At 36.7% G+C, this 21,174-nt stretch overlaps 4 protein-coding genes across 9 annotated transcripts in view; 3 read left to right on the top strand and 1 right to left on the bottom strand.

Annotated features, from left to right (window-relative positions):
* BNIP3 (BCL2 interacting protein 3) overlaps nt 1-6,043 on the top strand; it is a 38,338-nt gene extending 32,295 nt beyond the window's left edge. For both annotated transcript variants that reach the window (XM_034982843.2, XM_034982844.2), the window contains exons 6-7: nt 489-592; nt 1,641-6,043. In XM_034982843.2, the coding sequence (XP_034838734.1) occupies nt 489-592; nt 1,641-1,695 (159 nt within the window). In that variant the 3' untranslated portion in view covers nt 1,696-6,043. The remainder of the gene's footprint in view (nt 1-488; nt 593-1,640) is intronic.
* LOC138404429 (uncharacterized) overlaps nt 1-21,174 on the top strand; it is a 223,631-nt gene that overhangs the window by 26,652 nt on the left and 175,805 nt on the right. The gene's annotated exons all lie outside the window — the stretch shown is intronic.
* Lsm12a (LSM12 homolog a) lies at nt 6,826-10,143 on the top strand. Its single transcript, XM_034982845.2, has 3 exons — nt 6,826-7,241; nt 7,929-8,066; nt 8,652-10,143. Exons 1-3 carry the CDS (start codon nt 6,942-6,944, stop codon nt 8,769-8,771), a joined length of 558 nt encoding a protein of 185 aa, XP_034838736.1. The 5' UTR covers nt 6,826-6,941; the 3' UTR covers nt 8,772-10,143.
* Dap160 (dynamin associated protein 160) overlaps nt 11,349-21,174 on the bottom strand; it is a 34,029-nt gene continuing 24,203 nt past the window's right edge. For 2 of the 5 annotated variants that reach the window (XM_069508164.1, XM_069508168.1), the window contains 12 exons: nt 21,010-21,111; nt 20,360-20,422; nt 19,793-19,925; nt 17,981-18,209; nt 16,075-16,149; nt 15,746-15,820; nt 14,481-14,555; nt 13,914-14,092; nt 13,326-13,461; nt 12,606-12,695; nt 12,204-12,312; nt 11,349-11,703 (listed from right to left, as the gene is read on the bottom strand). In XM_069508164.1, the coding sequence (XP_069364265.1) occupies nt 11,642-11,703; nt 12,204-12,312; nt 12,606-12,695; nt 13,326-13,461; nt 13,914-14,092; nt 14,481-14,555; nt 15,746-15,820; nt 16,075-16,149; nt 17,981-18,209; nt 19,793-19,925; nt 20,360-20,422; nt 21,010-21,111 (1,328 nt within the window). In that variant the 3' untranslated portion in view covers nt 11,349-11,641. Of the gene's footprint in view, nt 11,704-12,203; nt 12,313-12,605; nt 12,696-13,325; nt 13,462-13,913; nt 14,093-14,480; nt 14,556-14,974; nt 15,050-15,745; nt 15,821-16,074; nt 16,150-17,980; nt 18,210-19,792; nt 19,926-20,359; nt 20,423-21,009; nt 21,112-21,174 lie in introns of all 5 variants that reach the window. The other 3 variants (XM_069508165.1, XM_069508166.1, XM_069508167.1) reach the window with 3 other exon arrangements.

The raw sequence follows: 21,174 nt of genomic DNA, 5'->3' as shown, positions 1-21,174 counted from the left end.
TGTAATTAATTGTACAGTACGCGGCCGAAAGTAATGTACATCGGCCTTTAGAATGACGTTTCGGCTTTGTAGAGCGTTGTCTCTGTCACTCATACCTATATGACGTTTTGTCGGTCTCAACGACCGAGACAGTGCTATACAAATCTGCTATCTCCTTCTAAAGGTCGATGTACATTAATTTCGAATAGAATAGAATAGAATATATTTTTATTCAAGTAGACTTTTAACAAGCGCTTTCGAATCGTCGGGTAGTTTTAATTTACCACTGGTTTGGAATGCCGTTCCTACCGAGAAGAACCAGCAAGAAACTCGGCGGTTGCTCTTTTTAATTTTAATTTTACAATTTACAATGTTATTATACCGTACTATACAAGCCATTGCAGCCCCGTGCATTGCTGGAGCGAGTCAAATCCAAGCTTTTTTATCGTTTACATAGTCTGCGACTGTATAATATGCTTATAGGATATATATATTATTTACGTTTTCAGAGCCACTGCCTGTCCGTCCGTCGCACGTGCCTGTTCAGTCGGGGCGCCATCGCTGCGGTTCTGGTGACCAATATAGTTTCCCTGCTGCTCGGAGCTGGCATCGGGTGAGTTATGAAAAGTTTATTTCTCATGTTTCAACATTTTTTTAGGGTTCCTCAAAAGGAAAAACGGAACCCTAATAGGATCACTTTGTTGTCTGTCTGTCTGTCAAGAAACCTACAGGGTACTACCCGTTGACCGAGAATCATGAAATTTGGCAGGTAGGTAGATCTTATAGCTGACATTTGGGGAAAAATCTGAAAACCGTGAATTTAGGGTTAGATCACACAAAAAAAAAATTAAATTGTGGTCATGAACTAATAATTAGTATTTTCAAATTTCGAAGTGAGTGACTATATCAAGTGGGGTATCATATGAAAGGGCTTCACCTGTGCATTCTAAAACAGATTTTTATTTATTTTTATGCATCATAGTTTTTGAATTATCGTACAAAATGTCGAAAAAATACGACTGTAGTATGGAACCCTCAGTGTGCGAGCCTGACTCGCACTTGGCTGGTTTTTTTCTAATGTTTCAACATTTTTCTCTGTTTCAACTTTTTTCATATTCCAACATTTTACCCCATGTTTCAATATTTTTTCTCATGTCTCAACACTTTTTCTCATGTTTCAACATTTTTTTCATTTTTCAACATTTTTTTTTCTTATGTTCCAACATTTTTACTCACGTTTCCATTGACATATATATTACTTCGTATGAACAGGGCCATTGAACAAATAAAATGGCACCGACTCATTGGTGCTTTAGCACCAATGCAACCTCAGTGACGTCTGGATTTCAAACGGGTCGTTCATTAGTATCTGAGAGGTGATATATTTGGTTCCAAAACCGTGAAAAATTTTCTTCGCTTGGGCATATCTTGTCATTTATATTCATGTTTCAACATCTTTTTCACGTTTTTAATATTTTTACGCAAGTTTCAAGATTTTTATGTATGTTTCAACATTTACTGATATATATTTACATATACTGATGCTTCGTCATTTTTCTCATGTTTCAGTATTTTTTCTCATGTTTCAACATCTATTTTCTTGTTTCAAATTTTTTCTTATGTTTGAACAATTTTTAATCATGTTTTTCTTTTATTTCCAGGGTGTGGCTCAGTAAGAAGGGCATGCTTCCGCCCAGACTCATCATCCTCAACTAGAGTTAAGACTGAGGCAGAGCTAGGGTAGTGGGCGATCACCTTTATAATGCGTATAGAGTTAACAATACTTGAGTGCAGTACTACCACTTTTATAAGTCGTATCGGCAAATTTCGTGTGCATAGAAAAGTGTAACCTAACGCCGAAACCGAATGTACCCCAATGAAATACAGACCTTATTGCTTGACGTTAAGATCTTAAACACAAGAACAACAGGGACTCGTGCTATCTCGCTCATAATTCACGCGTACAAAACATGGCGCGTAGGCAACAACCAATAGCGGACGAACACGCGCTGTGATTGGCTGAGATATTTTCGCGCCATTCAAAAACAAGATTTCTGCGCAGGTACGTACGTAACTTAAAATAGTGGTAATACTGTTAGATTTCTAACTCTATGGCAAATAAAGGTGATCGCTTATATAGTATGTATCGAGTCGAGTTTATAAAGTATGGGGATTTTAAATTAAAACAATAAATATTGTTTTTTTGTTTTGTTCAAATTAAAACAACATAAAGAAATGTTTGTTTGAATTTTTTTATGTTGGTATCATTGATATAGATCTAGAAAGGTACTAGAATAGACAATGCAGAAAAATTCAAAGTGGCATCTGATTATAGCGGAGATAAATATTTATCTCACTCCTAACACTAGATTAATGTTTAGATAGCGGTAAATTTTTTTTTGTTGGCTGAGTAATTTGTCAAAAAAGGCCGTGCAATTTTTGAAAAATAACATTGCTATAACTTGTTTCATTGTCATCATCATCATCCGATAGACGTCCACTGCTGGACATAGGTTTCTTGTAGGGACTTCCCCACGCCACGGTCTTGCGCCGCCACCATCCAGCGGCTCCCGCAGACTCGCTTGACGTCGTCCGTCTAGCTAGTGGGGGGTCTTCTAACGCTGCGCTTTCCGGTGCGAGGTCGCCATTCTAGCACCTTGGGTCCCCAACGTCTAACGGCATATTACAACTAGATAGTACTAGCGACCCGTCCCGGCTTCGCCTGGGTGCAATGTAGATACTAATGTGGTGTCATTGAGGTGTCATTGCCTTGAAAACTCAAATGAGAGGATTTTTTCCGACCTAATTCACATTATTTCAATTTCTCTAGGAATCTCTAATTTTTTGAGAATGTAAATCTATATGTGAGCTATAAATCTTCCTCTTGAATCACTCTATCTGTTGGTAAAAACCGCATTAAAATCCGTTGCGTAGTTTATAAGATCTACGCGTTCATACATACATACAGACAGACAGCGGAAAGCGACTTAATTTTATACTATGTAGAGATGTATATTAATTTCAGCCGTTTGATCGAAGACAAAATACAGTGTCTATTCTAGTACGGTAGTAAACTCTATGGTTAAAACTAGAATTTGAGTTTTTTTTTTTGTAAAATTTTGGAAATGATTTGGACTGGAAAAATTCCACTAAGCCATTATTTTATTTACGACCGGAGTTTTGTATTAAGTATGGTAAGGATTGTAAATTTGATTTCTACCAAAAAGTTGGTAGTATTACGGGCATTTTAGTAGAATTTGGTAGTTTTGTCGTAGAAGTATTTATAAATGAAAACTTACTATGCGTTTCAAATATGAAGACCTTAATAGATTTATTTCCATTTCATTATAAAAAATATACTTGTCTCACAACCGGGTTTACTCCCATGTTTAGTCGACGTTAGCCCTTTTACCATTAACACAGAAATCTATTATTACTTTACGTATTAATAGAAATTGTTACGCGGGATGATGATTGATGCCCACTGACTTTGGTCTTTGTTATTTGTATGGCATTAACAGAGAGAAAGAGAGAGCCTTATATCAACTTCTCTGCGATAATAATTCAAATTGTAAGTTTGACATTACATTTTAAAATGGCGAAAGTCAATGGCCTTCGCATCTGAAACCCATAGTTAGTACGTAGTTTTATTCCTTTTTGGTAGAAATTGAATTTTAAAGGCCTGGTAAGACAAAACGCGAACGCATTGTGACTGTGATACACATGTATAATGCATTAGAACATGCTCTTACTCTATGTCAACTGTCATGTCAAAAGTACGGTTTAACTATAGAGAAAAAAATTTTGGTTTGGAAAATTCAATAGTAGAATTCTGAAACCGAGCAACCTCCTTCGTGTTTTCTTCAATCTACGCGATATTGGCGAAGTAAATTGTGCCGTGGTGGCACTACCAAAAGCCACTAAGCAAGAAACAACAACTATAGAGATAGGAATATAAATATGGAGAATGGAATATTCATACATACCCACCTACCAGGGTGCATACCTATTTCTGTAGGTAGGTGCATACCTGTTTTCGAAGGTATGGCGTCTCCAGCTGTTTATAATCTCGATGGGTTAACCTTAGATTAAGGACTTAAAGCGTACTTTTGACATGACAGTTGACACATACCATTATGCATTATACCTATTATATACCGTTCTAAGTTTTCGTCGCGCACTGTCTTCCCAAGCCTTATTTCTGACATTCAGACTGTTATTTGGTACGTTTCGTAAAGTAAAAACTAAGGAAAAAACTAAAAAAAACGGATTTTTAAATACCTACCTAATTAGTGATATTTTGTATTTTCTTACTATAAAAATACCTTCATGCTATTTTTAATTTTATTTGTTGATGTTTTTTTTGATTCATTAAAAGTTATAAAACCAATTCAAAAAACTTAAATTTTTATTTTTATTTATATTGTCAAATTTGTATAAAATATAAAGACATAATATATGCTTACATGAATATTATTTTTCCTTTATTGGTTTTTGCGTCAAAAAATTATCAACAAATATAAAAAAAAAGGTTATAATTATTTTTTTACTCCTAGTCTTAAGTAATTTGAAATACAGTTAAGTTCATGTTTTTAATATTTCTAAGAGTTTTAGAAGAAAATATACAATAGTATTTTTAAATTTCAACTCACATTTGGCTATCTATTACTTTTCTGACTTTTTAAACTGAAAAAAAAACACGCTTCCGCATCTATTTATTATCTACATTTTCCTTTTTTTTAAATAGTTGTATATGTTCCTCTAAAACTATAATATTGTATAATATATATCTTTATTAAGTTTAAGCAGTCTTTTAAAGAGTAAAAAATCTAAAATATAGTAACTATAAAATAATATGGATAGTATAATAATTAATTTCTTTATTGTAAAGCCGCACGCAGACTGGAGAGCGAAAATTTCTAAAACTAGTTTGTGTGTTAGGTCTAATAAATATGAAATAAAATCCATATCTTTGTTTAGGAACCAGTCTTAACGCGGCGTAAAACAAAATACATAATATAATAATAATATAATATTACATATTATATAATAGATATATTATTTTAATGAATGAAAATATTATATGTTAAAATATATGTTAAAAGCGATTCCGCCAGACAAAGCTATTTAGTGCGTGCACTGTGTATTCAAAATATAATAATAACAAAACCTGAATACTGAAAAGCATCTCAAAAGTTACTATGTGTTTCAAATGAATGAACCTTCAGCAATATGACTCTGTTTCTCGTAAAATTCAAAGTTAAACACTTATTCTAGATTTTTTCAAATTACTTCTTGGCATAATAGGGTCTTAGACTGCAGTAAAAATAGCGTGATTTTTTGAATACATATAGTTTACGGGGCTAGAATTCATTATTATACAGAATAATTTAAAGAATCATGATTTTTATTTATTTTTAACATGACGTCATGCTGTACGGAAGGTGAATAATGACGTCACAATTCGTAAACGACAAAATTTTTAATTTTTTTAACATAAAAATAGAGTAATTTCTGCGGGAACGATATTCAAGGACCCTAAATTAATATGAATATCAGAAGGTTTCTAGGGAGAAAAGAACGTATAGCAAATGTCGAAAAACGAAAAGTGTGTGGCACTGAGTAGCATTTCAGTATTCCGCAGCTTAAGAATCCGGCTGCTCGATTGCAGTAGAATGACAGCTACAATGTTTCGATCACAATCACCTCTGATTGGATGACGCTCGCTCACTATTGGCTACAATATATAACAATACAATGTTGCAACAGCAACAAGAATACATTCAGCCAATCACAACGATTGCAATTGTAATAATGATTGATGCAGTTTTCCCGCAATCGAGCTGCCGATCCTGATAGGTAATATTTTGGGAAATTAATTCTACTACATATAGGTACCTAAATAGTGGAAGTCAACAGTGTACGCCTACCTTAACTTTAATTTATTAATTTAAATTATCTCATTTTTATCATTGTATAGGTAACTACTATTAGAATTTTGTTCGTTCATAATAATCGGCTAGTATAGTGGATAAGTGCTTGAATAAATGAGTACACATTGTCATGAATTGTTTTATTTATAGTAGCCGGCAAGAAAGCATCGACCTTTAGAATGAGATATCCGCTTTGTAGAGCGTTGTCTCTGCCACTCATACCTGTGTGACGTTTTGTCGGTCTCAACGAGCCTTAAAGATATTGAGATTACATTGTGCTGATTTGGCACTCTGAAAAGCATTAAGAATCAGTTTAGCTTAAACGCAAATCGATGCAAAAACAAAACGCTTTTTGTCATTTCAATCTGTGTTCCGCTCAGTGTTTCCACTTTAGGGATTTCGCCCTATTTTACGGTGAATGTTAACTAACTAATTTAGGTAGAAATATCGGCATTTTTTTGTTAACAGAGATTTAAAATAATTTGGGGTGTAATCAAACTTAATGTAGTATCGTAGTAGATTTATCTAAGGGGATAGGCTCAAAAATAGAAAATTGTTTTCTGAAATTATAGCGTGTTTTCATAAGTATTGAAACCTTAGCTTGGTATTTTTGTGACACTGAAAGGTATTAAATTTTTTAGAAATGAAAAGCAAATTATTTATTCTGTCAGAAGATTTAGGATCGTGAAATGATAGGTATTTAAAACGCGAAATGAGTTGTCATATAAAAATTAACGTCAACTTATGCCATGCACCCAAAGTTTAATTATTACCTCTTATGTCGATGTATGCACCCTAAATCAGGATATTTCATACAATTTTTAAGGTATTTTAGGGTGAATTCCCACGGAAACGAGGGCAAAACCAAAATAGTAAGTGGCAACACTGGTTCCGCCAATCTGCGTCCTGCGATTCGCGCTGTCACAATTTCATGGCGGACTTGTCACTTTACGTTTTCTAACAAAACAACTGTGGCAAATTTTTAACCACAAAAACGTGACCATTTTATAAATTTATATCATAACAACGATGTCTACAGTCTCAGACTGTTTTTCCATCGGCAGTATAGTTGCTACGAGGACTTGTTACAATGAAGACATCGAAGGGGAAGTGTTGGCATTCGACCCGCAAACAAAAATGCTGATCCTCAAATGTCCATCTTCCAGTGGTATTCCTAAGCGCCACGACGTGAATATCATAAACCTATCGCTCGTAAGCGACGTGCAGATAAAGAAGGAGGTGACATCGGTACCGGAACCTCCTCCATCGTTGAACCTTCATAGATTGAATACACGGGTTAGAAACTCAATAGAAAATAAGCGTAGATTGGTAAGTACCCTTACTTTTGTCTTAAAACATCTACTTAGTGACATACACAGTACACATAAAACCCAAAATTCTATGTAGCTGTTATATCTGGTCAATAGATACTTGATAGGTTTAGGTAGCCCAAGACTTAATAAAAATTTTATAACACCTTTGATTTTCTCTATTCATGTTCCTTACACACTGTTAGAACAATGTTATGCAAATCAAAAATGCTTAAGTTCCTATAAAAGCATGATGCAATATTTGTTGAGCTCATGGATTCTCTATATAGGTTAATTGATTTACTAATGGCTGCTAAGCTACAAAAGTGGTGGTAAGTGGTGATAGCCTAGTAGTTGGGATGTCACCCTTTGATCACGAAGATCAGGGGTTTGATCCTAGGTATGCACCTCTAAATTTTTCAAGGCAGGAAATAACATTTTAATATCGTATTTTTGTGATGTAACCACAAAACGGTTTCATATTTTTCCCTTTACTTGTGCTATAATACATTGTTACTAACCAAATTTCATTATTCTAGGTCAATAGGAAGTATAAGTTTAAATTCTCTTGACAGGTCTTGACGGACACAGCAGACAAACAGACAGACGACAAAGTGAACCTATAAAAGTTACTTTTTTCTTTTTGAGCTATGGAACTCTAAAAATGTATCTACGTCTGATATTAAAAGTTTTTCCCTACTTTCAGGTATCAGCACTGTCAGCATGCTTAGACCCTGAAGGTCAGAGACTGTTCCTGGCGATTGCTCGCGTCATAGACGACGTGTCCTGGGCCGGGCAGAGCATCCGAGTGTACAATGAAGTCACAATCACTCCTCCTTATAAGGTAACTGATATCTGCTTGGGTCTTCTCGTTGTGTCTGGCAAGAAAACATATAGGGTAGGTACTTCTTATTGACCTAGAATAATGAAATTTGGCAGATAGGTAGGTTTAATAGGACAAGAAAAAAATCTGTAAACCATGAATTTGGGGTTACATCATTAAAAAACCGGCTAAGAGCGAGTCAGGCTGGCGCAGCGAAGTTTCCGTGCTACAGTCGTATTTTTTCGACATTTTGCACGATTATTCAAAAACTATGATGCATAAAAATAAATAAAAATCTGTTTTAGAATGCACAGGTGAAGACCTTTCATATGATACCTCACTTGATATAGTTATCTTACTTAGAAAATTGAAAATACTAATTTATTAGATCATGACCACAATTTTTTTTTTTTTGTGCGATGTAACCACAACTTCTCAGGTTTTCCCCGGATGTCTGCTATAAGACCTACCTTCCCGCCAGGTCAACGGGAAGTACCCTACAGGTTTCTTGACAGACAGACAACAAAGTCTTTAAGGATTTCGAGGTACGGACCGCTAAAAATACTACTGGAAGATTTACCATCCTAAATATCTTTTTTTTTTCAGGTGGAAAACGTAATAGGCGAGCAGGAGTCAAAGCCCTACAACTACATAAGGAAATTCGTGGAAAGACATTGGAGAGACCACAACAGAGACAGCGCAGCTAACTCCTCAAGGCACCAATAAATACACTGTCCTAGGGTTTGGCAGACAGTTGCCGAAAACCAGACATATTATAGTGCATACCTTCTGAGAACTCACTCGCCATATTTCGCATAACAAACATACAAAAAATAAAAATAAAAACATACAGTCGAATTGAGAACCTCCTCCTTTTTTTTAAGTCGGTTAAAAAGGAAACCTTATAGGATCACTTTGTTTTTTGTCTGTCAAGAAAACCTGTAGGGTACTTCCGTGACATTGTAGCTGTCATTCTACCGCAATCGCGCAGCTGTACTTTTGAAATGACAGTTGACACATAGAGCAAATATGGCGAGTGAGTTCTCAAAAATATTGCACTGTATTAAAGATTTTTTTCTAGACCAGAGCCTATGATTAATAGAAAGTCTTTCTCTCTGTTTGATACCTTGCACGGCTAAACTGCTGAACCGATTTTGATAAAACTTAGCACAGAGATAACTTTTAGTTGGCAAGTTAAATTTGAATTCAAAACTTTTTAAAAATCAACATGATATTGAACATCACGAAATGTATGAATCAAGCAAATTTATTGTTAAAACTTCCAAAAAAACCAAAAGACATTAGTAGTCCTAGAATTAAATCAATTTTACAGCACCACGTGACATAAATCTGACTTTATGACGCTTATGACGTGACTTAAGTAGTAAGTACGTTTGACACCGTGCGAAATTGTATAGCACGACCTCACTACGCTGAGCGCTAAGTCACGCCATGCAATAGTAGTTTTTTGCTCAGTATGAAAATTAAAATGTACTACTTAAGTCACGTGTAAGCGTTTAGCGTTAGACCAATCACACGAGCTATAAAGTGATATCGTCGCTTAAGTTTTAACATCACGTAAATCATTTTTGGACGGTATAAGTTCCGCAAATTGCTAATGCGCGTGGCCACCATTTTAGTGACGTCAGCACTAGACTGAAGTTTCGAGCTGATGGTGTGTTTAGGAAGTATAACAATAACGCTAAGTTTTTGCTGGCGTTCTGGTTACATGATACTGGTGACTTACGCAAGTCAGTATTTTATTGCACGGCATTTGACATGCTGTGCAATAATGGACTATTTAAGTCACGCGTGCCCTAATTCACTATTTTAACCGTCTGTTACATTTATTATTTGTCAAGAAAATGTATCATTTTGATTTCGAATCAAGGAAAAGAAATCGAAATTGTTTTTAGTTGTTGGCAACTCCGAATTGTTGCGATACGATGTTGCTACGTTAAAAAAAATTAAATTAAGTGTATTATATTTTTTTTAAGGTGGCAACTTTGTTATAATACGTCGCAATAATCCAGAGTACCGTATTTATATAATGTTGGATAAATTAATGAAAAAAATATAAAAAAATGCAAAAGTTTAATGTGTTTTACTTGACTTCCCAATTCCCTTAGGCGCACAGCACACCAACAAATTGTAGTAGAGCCGGAACGCGGCGCATTTATTGATAAACTGCTTTACAGTGCGACAAGGCTATCTAGGCGCGTGGCGAAAATCGGAACTAACATTGCCGTCAAGTATCCCCTTTGTTTTTTTTTGAATATTCTAAGCCTTTGTTTTCCAACAGCGCCCCCCTGTCAATGTCGCTGAAGTGCCAAGAGATCCTTGTCGCACTGTATCTTGCAATAAAAAAAAATTTTTTTGGCTGAGGAGAGACCAGCGAAAGAAAAGTCAATTTAATGATTTGATAACATTTATTTTTAAAATCACAATAACATTGATACACGATTATTATAATTAATTACCACATATTTTAAAGCTAAAACACTACAGGTTTTAACAACAATTTAACTAAAATATGCTGGCAACATTTTGTACTCTACAAAATAAATAAGGCTGGCTCATTGAGGCTAGAATCCAAAAAATTAAGCCAAATTTAAAATAACAAAATATGTAGGTAAAGATTAAAAATTACAAGAGCATGTCATTTCTTAAATTAAAATACCTAATTTATGAAAAAAATTGGAATGTTGTTTATTAAAAAATATTATTTTTAAAACATAGTTAAAAATTAGATTAAAATTGAAATAAAATACCGAAAATCAGCGTTGGGGCATCTGGTACCTCAGATATTTGCTCTAGAGGTTTGTGTCTGAGGGGCCCGACGTCTCAACACAAGCTGAGTGGCCTACCTGTTCGAGGTGTTGCACTGCTGTACAGGACGATATTGCCTACACCATGTACCACCTATATACCTCGAATAAACATTATTCTATTCTATTCTATTGAAAATGATAACGAGTATTAGAATAATACTATTTTGATTAATTAAGAAAGATACAACTAATACGAGAAAAATACGCATCAAATGAATACCTCAGTTTTTTTGACGTCAACTATCGTAATTATCGGAAAAGGCAATTTTTTTTAGTAAACAAATATTTTTTGTTCAAAATACCAAATTCATGAATTTTTTTTATTTTTAATATTTTAGGCAACCACTTTAAATTACAAATACAAAGACATTTTTAAAAATTACCTTTATAAGTCCCGCAAAATGCTAATGCGCATGGCCGCAGACTGAAGTTAAATATACGTCAAATGACGTCAAAATGACGTGATTTCGATGTTAATGAGACATGGTTCCAGCGCAATTTAGCAATTTGCGGGACCTATAAAAAAATCTGTTCTATGTTTTTGCGACAGATTATTATAATTATTTTCATTATATGAGTTAGGTAGGCAAACAGTTTTTTTATTATTTATTTATTCTTATTATGAATTAAGTGTTTTTTTTGGTATTTCATGAATTACTAACTACTACAATGGTTTTTATGAGTGAATTCTACTTGCAATAGAATAATCATAATATTGTTTTCTTAGTTACTAAATTACTAGTTTAGTGAAACTAATTTTAGTGATTAGTTGACTAATTTAGTGACGTAGTTGCTCGGGAAGAGGCCGGTCATCCCTCGAAGTTCACCTGAAAACCAAAATAGTTATTTATTATGCAAGGTTGCAAAATTGTTATTTTGTCGCGAGAGTTTGTATTGAATTCCGAGCCAGCGAAGGATTCTAAGGTGAAGGTTTGAAAGATAGAATCCTGAGCGTAGCGAGGAATTCAAAGACTCGAGCGCAAGCAGCCGTGCGAAACACAAAACTTTTCATCTCACTATGAGGAAAAGATGCAATATAAAACTTTTATTGTAGAGATTAGTTTATTTAAATTGTTTAGTGTAAATATTAAGTAAGTTGGGAAAAATAAAAATAAGAATATCTAGTTTAAACTATAGATAAAAAATGTAAAATTAAATTAGTAAGGGATAAAAATAAAGCTTTTTTATTTATTTTATTTTATTTTATTTTATGAGGAAAAGATGCTTGATACAAGAGGCGCCAGTGCCGTGGAGGTTTCAATAATGCGAATGTGCGTCTGTCTGTCTGTTTGTTTGCTAGCTTTTCACGGCAAACATACATACATACCTTGCCACCAGGCGGGGTCCTGCGAGCGGTCGGTGACGGCGATGATGTCATCCTTCTCGAAACTCAGCTCGTCCGCGTTCTGAGCCGTGTACGGGTATAGAGCTATCACCTGACAGACAAACATACATTATTATTATACATACATTCATAGACTGCCAAAATCATAACCCTTCCTTTTGGCGTTGCCGTAGTCGGGTAATTTTTTTTTTTTTTTTTTTTTTTTAAGAATATTAGCCATGTTAAATGACTAATTATCCCCTTTCCCCTCCAACTAAGCGTAAAGCTTGTGCTAGGAGTAGGTACGACAATAGTGCAACGGGCGGGGTTTGAACCGTCAACCTTTCGGTTTTCAGTCCACTCCTTTACCTGATGAGCTATTGAGGCTGAGGAGGATATTGTTACCTTATCGATGACAGTTTCAGTGGGCACTGTGTCCATCTTTGACATGACGGGGGTGGTCCGCCCCGACGTGCGCCCCGACGAGTGCAACACCTGCCAAAATATATTGTAAAGGTGATTTGTAGAGGTTCCGTACATCAAAAGGAAAAAGGAACCTTTATAGAATCACTCCGTTGTCTATCTGTCAAGAAACCTATAGGGTAGGTACTTCCCGTTGACCTAGAATCATGAAATTTGGCAGGTAGGTACGGTACGTCTTTTTTTTTTTCTATCGTAAATTTCTTTATTTATTTTATTTTATTTATTAGGAACACACACAATACATTAATTTAACACAAACTACGACACTTATAAACAAACACAGGCTGATAAATGTATCTATAAAATGTGTACACAGCATTTGCAAAATATCTAGACAAATAAAATAGCTGACATTTGGGGAAAAATCTGAAAACCGTGAATTTGTGGTTACATCACACAAAAAAAAAATTAAATTGTGGTAACAAACTAATAATTAGTATTTTCAATTTTCTAAGTAAGATAACTATATCAAGTGGGGTATCATATGAAAGGTCTTCACCTGTGCATTCTAAAACAGATTTTTATTTATTTTTATGCATCATAGTTTTTGAATTATCGTGCAAAATGTCGAAAAATACGACTGTAGTAGGTACGGAACCCTCGTTCCGCGAGCCTGACTCGCACTTAGCCGGTTTTTTTCACCTTAACATAGCTGGCGGGGAACCAGCCGCTCTGTCTGTTCCGGCCCTTAGCCTGCAGCTCGCCCTCCCACCAGCCGCTGTCTGCTTTCTTCCTAACGATCAGCAGTTGCCCTTTCACTAGTGACAATTGCTCGGCGCTGAAAATAACATCTTCGCATTATTGCATTTCTAATGAAACCAGTTTGGGGCACATCGGTTTCAAATCTATTACAGACATAGATAAAAACATTTCTTGTGTTTTATATAGTACTAGCAGTTGCTCGCAAATTCCTTCGACACCCCCACCCCCCCCCCCCCTTACGGGTGGAAATTTCGTTAGATCCTTTCTTAATCTGATACGTACTCCCTAGAAAGAACCTACATTTTCAAGTTCAATTAACAATAATTAAGACTTTACTATACAAACTTTTCCTCCCATTTAACCGCCCTTAAGGGGGGTTTTCCAATTTCCAAAAAGACTTATACTGATTTTTATTAAATATTTTTTATTGTTTAAAGCTAATAAACCTAAATGTCGATTTTCACGCCTCTGACAACACAAATCTGACAGACAAAAGCACAAGCGCAGTGAGCGCAAAGTTTAGCTTACCTAGTAGCAGTATAGTTAGCCAACGCCTGCGCCACCTCGTGCTTGCGTCGAGAAGACGTGGCGGAGTCCCTCCCAGAGTCTCTACGGGCAGAGGAGGCCGGTCGAGGCCCTCCAGGAGCGCTGGCTGACTCCGTTATAGCGGCAACTTCTGATGATATGGGCGTGGATGACTTTTGTTCCTGTAAGAGATACGAACTTTTTTTAAATTCATTATAGACAAACGCTTGACCACAACTACACCTGATGGATAGTGATGATGTGGCCTAAGATTGCCGAACTTTATAGAGAAAACTATTTATTATTTGCTCGCGACTTTGTGTTGTTGCTTGAAGATGTTTATTTATTCACAATTATAGATTTTTCTGTGTAAATGAGTAATTATGGATTTTACTTGTGTAAATGAGTATAATTACAGATTTTACCAGTGTAAATGAGTATGATTGTAGAATTTACCTGTGTAAATGAGAATAATAACAGAATGTACCTGTGTAAATGAGTATATTTACAAAATTTACCTGTGGAAATGGGTGTGATTACATAATTTTTCTGTGTAAATGAGTGACTTACCTGCACAAGCTCTGCGTGGTAGGGCGGCGAGACGCAGGAGTACTCCGGCGCTACACGCGGTGTGTCTTGTTGCATCTTGTGATAGGTAAGTCAAGTTGCATGAGTCATAGAGCCAATTATTCTCAGGTAAGTCAAGTGAGTACATGATTAGTTGTAGAATTCACTTGTGTAAATGAGTGTAATTTTAGAATTTACCTGTGTAAATGAGTGTGATTACATAATTTAGCTGTGTAAATGAGTGACTTACCTGCACAAGCTCTGCGTGGTAGGGCGGCGAGACGCAGGGGTGCTCCAGTGGCGCACTCGGTGTGTCTTGTTGCATCTTGTGATAGGTAAGTCGAGTCACATGAGTCATAGTGCCAATTATTCACAGGTAAATTAAATGAGTATATACTTAGTTGTAGAATTTACCTGTGTAAATGAGTATAATTTTGGAATTTACCTGTGTAAATTAGTGTGATTACATAATTTAACTGTGTAAATGAGTGACTTACCTGCACAACCTCTGCATGATAGGGCGGCGAGACGCAGGGGTGCTCCGGCGCTACACTCGGTGTGTCTTGTTGCATCTTGTGATAGGTAAGTCGAGTCACATGAGTCATAGTGCCAATTATTCACAGGTAAATTAAATGAGTATATACTTAGTTGTAGAATTTACCTGTGTAAATGAGTATAATTTTGGAATTTACCTGTGTAAATTAGTGTGATTACATAATTTAACTGTGTAAATGAGTGACTTACCTGCACAACCTCTGCATGATAGGGCGGCGAGACGCAGGGGTGCTCCGGCGCTACACTCGGTGTGTCTTGTTGCATCTTGTGATAGGTAAGTCGAGTCACATGAGTCATAGTGCCAATTATTCACAGGTAAATTAAATGAGTATATACTTAGTTGTAGAATTTACCTGTGTAAATGAGTATAATTTTGGAATTTACCTGTGTAAATTAGTGTGATTACATAATTTAACTGTGTAAATGAGTGACTTACCTGCACAACCTCTGCATGATAGGGCGGCGAGACGCAGGGGTGCTCCGGCGCTACACTCGGTGTGTCTTGTTGCATCTTGTGATAGGTAAGTCGAATAACATGAGTCATAGTGCCAATTATTCACAGGGAAGTTAAATGAGTACATACTTGTTGCATAATTTACCTGTGTAAATTAGTATAATTATGGAATTTACCTCTGTAAATGAGAATAATAACAGAATGTACCTGTGTAAATGAGTATATTTACAGAATGTACCTGTGTAAATGAGTGACTTACCTGCACAACCTCTGCATGATAGGGCGGCGAGACGCAGGGGTGCTCCGGTGGCGCACTCGGTGTGTCTTGTTGCATCTTGTGATAGGTAAGTCGAGTTACATGAGTCATAGTGCCAATTATTTACAGGTAAGTTAAATGAGTACATACTTAGTTGTAGAATTTACCTGTATAATTATGGATTTACTTGTATAAATCAGTATAATTATAGAATTTACCTGTGTAAATGAGAATAATTTCAGAATGTACTTGTGTAAATGAGTGTATTTACAGAATTTAGCTGTGTAAATGAGTGTGATTACATAATTTTTCTGTGTAAATGTGTGGCTTACCTGCACAAGCTCTGCGTGGTAGGGCGGCGAGACACAGGGGTGCTCCGGTGGCGCACTCGGTGTGTCTTGTTGCATCTTGTGATACATGATTACATGAGTCATAGTTGTGCCAATTATTCAGTAAGTTAAACGACTGTATTTTACAAATAACCCTCAAATGTTTTATGAGATACCTAGCACTAAACTAGCTCTTAAACTAACTATACGCGACAGGTCGAGATGTCAATCGGGGTATGAGGCAGGGGGAAACCCCACACCCGCACTATATAGGTATTCTTACAGTAGCTTCCCAATATATTTACAATAATATAATTTTTGTACGACAAAACATTCACAGTTACAAAAAAATCAGTGATCTCCATGATAGGCAAACTAGAAACAGAAATAAGCTAGCTACTCCTGCGCTCCGCCTCTGGAAGGTGCGAAAGTCATTTGTGGGAATGAGTGTAATATTTTATAATAAAATTCCACAACCAATTTTAGCCTTGCCTTTACACAAGTTTAAAAATGTGTTAAAAGTATGCTCCTAAAAAAAGCATATTATACAGTCGCAGACTATGTAAACGATAAAAAAGCTTGGATTTGACTCGCTCCAGCAATGCACGGGGCTGCAATGGCTTGTATAGTACGGTATAATAACATTGTAAATTGAAAAATTAAAAAGAGCAACCGCCGAGTTTCTTGCTGGTTCTTCTCGGTAGGAACGGCATTCCGAACCAGTGGTAAATTAAAACTACCTGACTATTCATAAGCACTTTTAAAAAGTTTACATGAATAAAAAAAACATTCTATTCTATTCTATTCTATCCCGCACCGGGTTAGCGCAGGGGCTTTGCAGCTGTGCGGGGCGTCCCCACCCCGATTGCCATGTGGACCTGTCGCGAACTATAGAAGCACGCTCATAGGTGTCTAAAGGTGCGTATAAGCCCTGCGCCAATATCTATGTAGTGTGTTGCTATATGTATGTGTCACACATACACAAACACACACGCGCGTACCAATCTGTCTTCACTTTTTTTTTTTATACTATAGGCCTATAGGGTATTTGACAGCATGTAAAACATAGGATCTATCGATATCCATATTGAATATGGATTATAGAACCCAACTATATTTAGTCAGTTAATAAAAATACAAGATATTTTAAGAGAAAATCAAAAGAGAAAATGATGTTTTGTCTACTTTAGTCGCGTGATCGTGAACGACTGTGATTGGCCGAGTGGTTGATGACGTCAACTACTTGTAAACTTCTCTAAAAACTCGTCTCAACACTCAACAGTAGTCAAAAAACCGGCCAAGTGCGAGTCAGACTCGCGCACTGAGGGTTCCGTACTACAATCGTATTTTATCGACATTTTGCGCGATAAATCAAAAACTATTATGCCTAAAAATCAATAAAAATCTGTTTTAGAATGTACAAGTAAAGCCCTTTCATATGATACCCCACTTGATATAGCAATCTTACTTTGAAAGTTGAAAATAGCAATATTTGGTCATGAACACATTTTAATTTTTTTTCTTGTGATGTAACCACAAATTCACGGTTTTCAGATTTTTCCCCAAATGTCAGCTATAAGATCTACCTACCTGCCAAATTTCATGATTCTAGGTCAACGAGAAGTACCCTGTAGGTTTCTTGACAGACAGACAGACAGACAACAAAGTGATCCTATAAGGATTCCGTTTATCCTTTTGAGGTACGGAACCCTAAAAACTAAAGTTTACAAGCAGTCCCCAATCAAGTACCAATGAAAGAAGATTTGTAGGTTATTTGTAAAATATTTAAAATTGTACCTTATATTGTAAATTTACTAAATTTTAATTAATATTTACTCATGCTTTAAAAAAATTTGTAGTAATTTTGAAGTCATGTTGAAAGTTACTGATAATGGTTGAAGCTTCTTACCTGCACAGGTTCTAGTTGTGGTTCGGGCTGCGTGTACGCACTTTCCTGCGGTTGCGGTTGAGCAAACGCAGTTTCCTGCGGTTGCGGTTGCGTAAACGCAGGTTGCTGCGGTTGCGGTTGCGGAAACGCAGCGTCTTGCGGTTCGCGCGCTTCGGGAATGCTAGACATGACGTCGCCGCTTGTTGTGGTGGTGTCTTTAGTTACGTAGTTGGAAGGGAATATACCCGTGCTGAAAAAAAAACCGATTTCACATAATTTGTTATTTGTTAAAATCAGTTACAGTACTTTTATTAGTTTTTATTTTTTACTAGAGAATGCCCGCAACTCCGTCCGCGTGGATTTAGGTTTTTTAAAAATCCCGACCTCTCGCCGCAAAGGTCAGGTCGCCATGCTCCGAGGTCACATAAAAGTAAGGTGCGGTATACGTACTGGTGAATTCCAAAATTAAATTATGGGGCAACTGGCGAAATCCACCATATTGGTAGCGGAGTGACTTATTTCGATATTTATGTATCTTTAAAAAGTGGACTGTAGATTTTTTGCGTTTTAATTAATTTTCCCCGAAAATAAGTAGCACTCCAAACTAGGGATAGGATAGCTAGGAAATGGGAGGTCTAGGTGAACATAGAATATAGACTCACAGTTTGCCGACGTCACCAAACACTTGTCCTTATTTTGCGTCTTCTGCCTGGCCAGGTCTTGGGTTTGATTATTTTTGGCTTATTTTATACGCACGATAATCGAATTAAGGTTATTTTATTTTGCACAAACACGTTGGCACTGCGCATACCGTATCACAACGCGGTCATGTCTTCACGGCGGTAATTTTGCACTGATTGGTACTTCTTGCATATAAGTTAGGATGTAGGAAGGAACGGATATATATGGGGTTGCGTACAGGGAAGAAGGAAATGCACATATACCCTATTTATGTCCCATTCACGCGAATAAAAAATGCAAGCATAGCAACGGTGCTATCTCTGTTATCTACACTAATATTATAAAGAGGAAAACTTTGTTTGTTTGTTTGTTTGTTTGTACTGAATAGGCTCAAAAACTACTGGACCGATTTTAAAAATTCTTTCACCATTCGAAAGCTACATTATCCACGAGTAACATAGGCTATATTTTATTTTGGAAAAAAATAGGGTTCCGTAAGATATTTGGGTTTTTCGGACACAAGGTGTAAAAAATCAACCAGAAAAGTTACTTATTTTGCGTACGCTGCCTAAACTATAAAAGATAGAACCATAAAATGTTCTAATTAATTGTAGATCTTATAAATATCTACAAAAAAGTCCGCGACACACTATACCCATCTATGTCGAGTGAGGCACAGCAACCATTTTTTTATTTAAAAATCTTGAATTTTTTTTGGACTACATTTAAACGCGTTTATTTTACTCATGCTATTAATCCTTATCAAAATAAATGATTTCATCACTAAGAACAGTTTATGGAGATAATATTTGGTCTTTGAATGATTAAAATTGGACGTTTGGTTTTGAAGTTATGGCGAAATTAAAATATTACGATTTCTGCTGCACGGCCCGTTGTTGTATTATATAAAGAGGTAATGTCGTTAAGTTTGTTTGTAGGGGGTAATCTTTAGAACTACTGAACCGATTTTAAAAATTCTTTCACCAGTAGAAAGCTACATTATTCCTGAGTGACATAGGCTATACGGGATCTTTAAAAACCTAAATCTACGCGGGCGAAGCCGCGGGGATCAGCTAGTGCATAATAATTATAATTGAGGCATATGACGCCATCTATGATTGCGAAGGATAAAAAATGAGATTTACCACGTACCGTATGCCAATCCTACCAGTCCACCAGTCGCCATCGCGTCTCATGACCTCAATCCTCTCACCAGCCTCAAAGGTCAGGTCACCCGGTTCCGAGGACACGTAGGGGTACGCCGCTATGTAGAAGTCACCGCCCTCTGTGGACAAGAGCTCGAAACTTCAGTCTAGTGCTGACGTCACTAAAATGGCGTCATCATCATCATCATCATGATCAACCCATCGCCGGCTCACTACAGAGCACGGGTCTCCTCTCAGAGTGAGAAGGTTTTCGCCATAGTCTACCACGCTGGCCATGTGCGGATTGGTAGACTTCACACACCTTTGAGAACATTGTGGAGAACTCTCAGGCATGCAGATTTCCTCACGATGTTTTCCTTCACCGTTAAAGCAAGTGACATTTAATTACTTAAAACGCACATAACTCCGAAAAGTTAGAGGTGCGTGCCCGGGATCGAACCCCCGACCTCCGATTAGAAGGCGGACGTCCTAACTACTTGGCTATCACAGCTGTTATGTATATGTAAATGGCGTCAGTATAGAATATTTATGTACTTTATAGAGGAGTACTTGCCAACAGCAGGCATGGCGCCGCCCAAGTCATTAGTTATTTCCGCTTCTGGAACCTCAGCTATACCTGCGCAGAAGATCAAAGTTTTAGGGATAAAATTGATCAATTTTTACATGAATAGAATAGAATGTTTTTTTATTCATGTAAACTTTTTACAAGTGTTTATGAATAGTCAGGTAGTTTTAATTTACCACTGGTTCGGAACGCCGTTCCCACCGAGAAGAACCAGCAAGAAACTCGGCGGTTGCTCTTTTTAATTGCATGCCATTAGAGAACTTGCAACAAAACGTCAAGGCTTCTACGTCACTGGCAGGCGTCAAATGTTCCAACATCTGGCGCTTGGTAGCCTATGAATAGCCTATTTCTCTTTAATTTCACGTCACCGGTAGCCTAATATTTGACATATCGTCGATTCACTAGGGCGATTTCACAAAACCTGCATCAATCATTATTACAATCTCAATTGTTGTGATTGGCTGAACTTGTGCGATTCTTGTTGCAACAATGCATTGTAGCCAATAGTGAGCGAGCGTCAACCAATCAGAGGTGATTGCGATCGTGACATTGTCATTCTACCCCAATCGCGCAGCAGGATCAAACCTTTAACGTCACTTACTCTCTTTTTCCTGGCTGTCGGGTAAATGAGCACTTACCTTCAAGTTGCGTCTTGGTCTCCAAAGGTTCGATGACCTCGGCGTAAGCTTGTATCGCGTTGATGTCCTCCACGTACGACTCGGGGAACCAGCCCGATTGACCTTACAATGGATCAGCGTGTTAAAATGTTATGTTTAGAATTTTTGTTTTTAATAGGGTAATGG

This window comes from Maniola hyperantus, chromosome 28, assembly GCF_902806685.2.
Source record: "Maniola hyperantus chromosome 28, iAphHyp1.2, whole genome shotgun sequence".
Classification (NCBI taxonomy): domain Eukaryota; kingdom Metazoa; phylum Arthropoda; class Insecta; order Lepidoptera; family Nymphalidae; genus Maniola; species Maniola hyperantus.
This window is presented reverse-complemented; position numbering and strand designations above follow the sequence as displayed.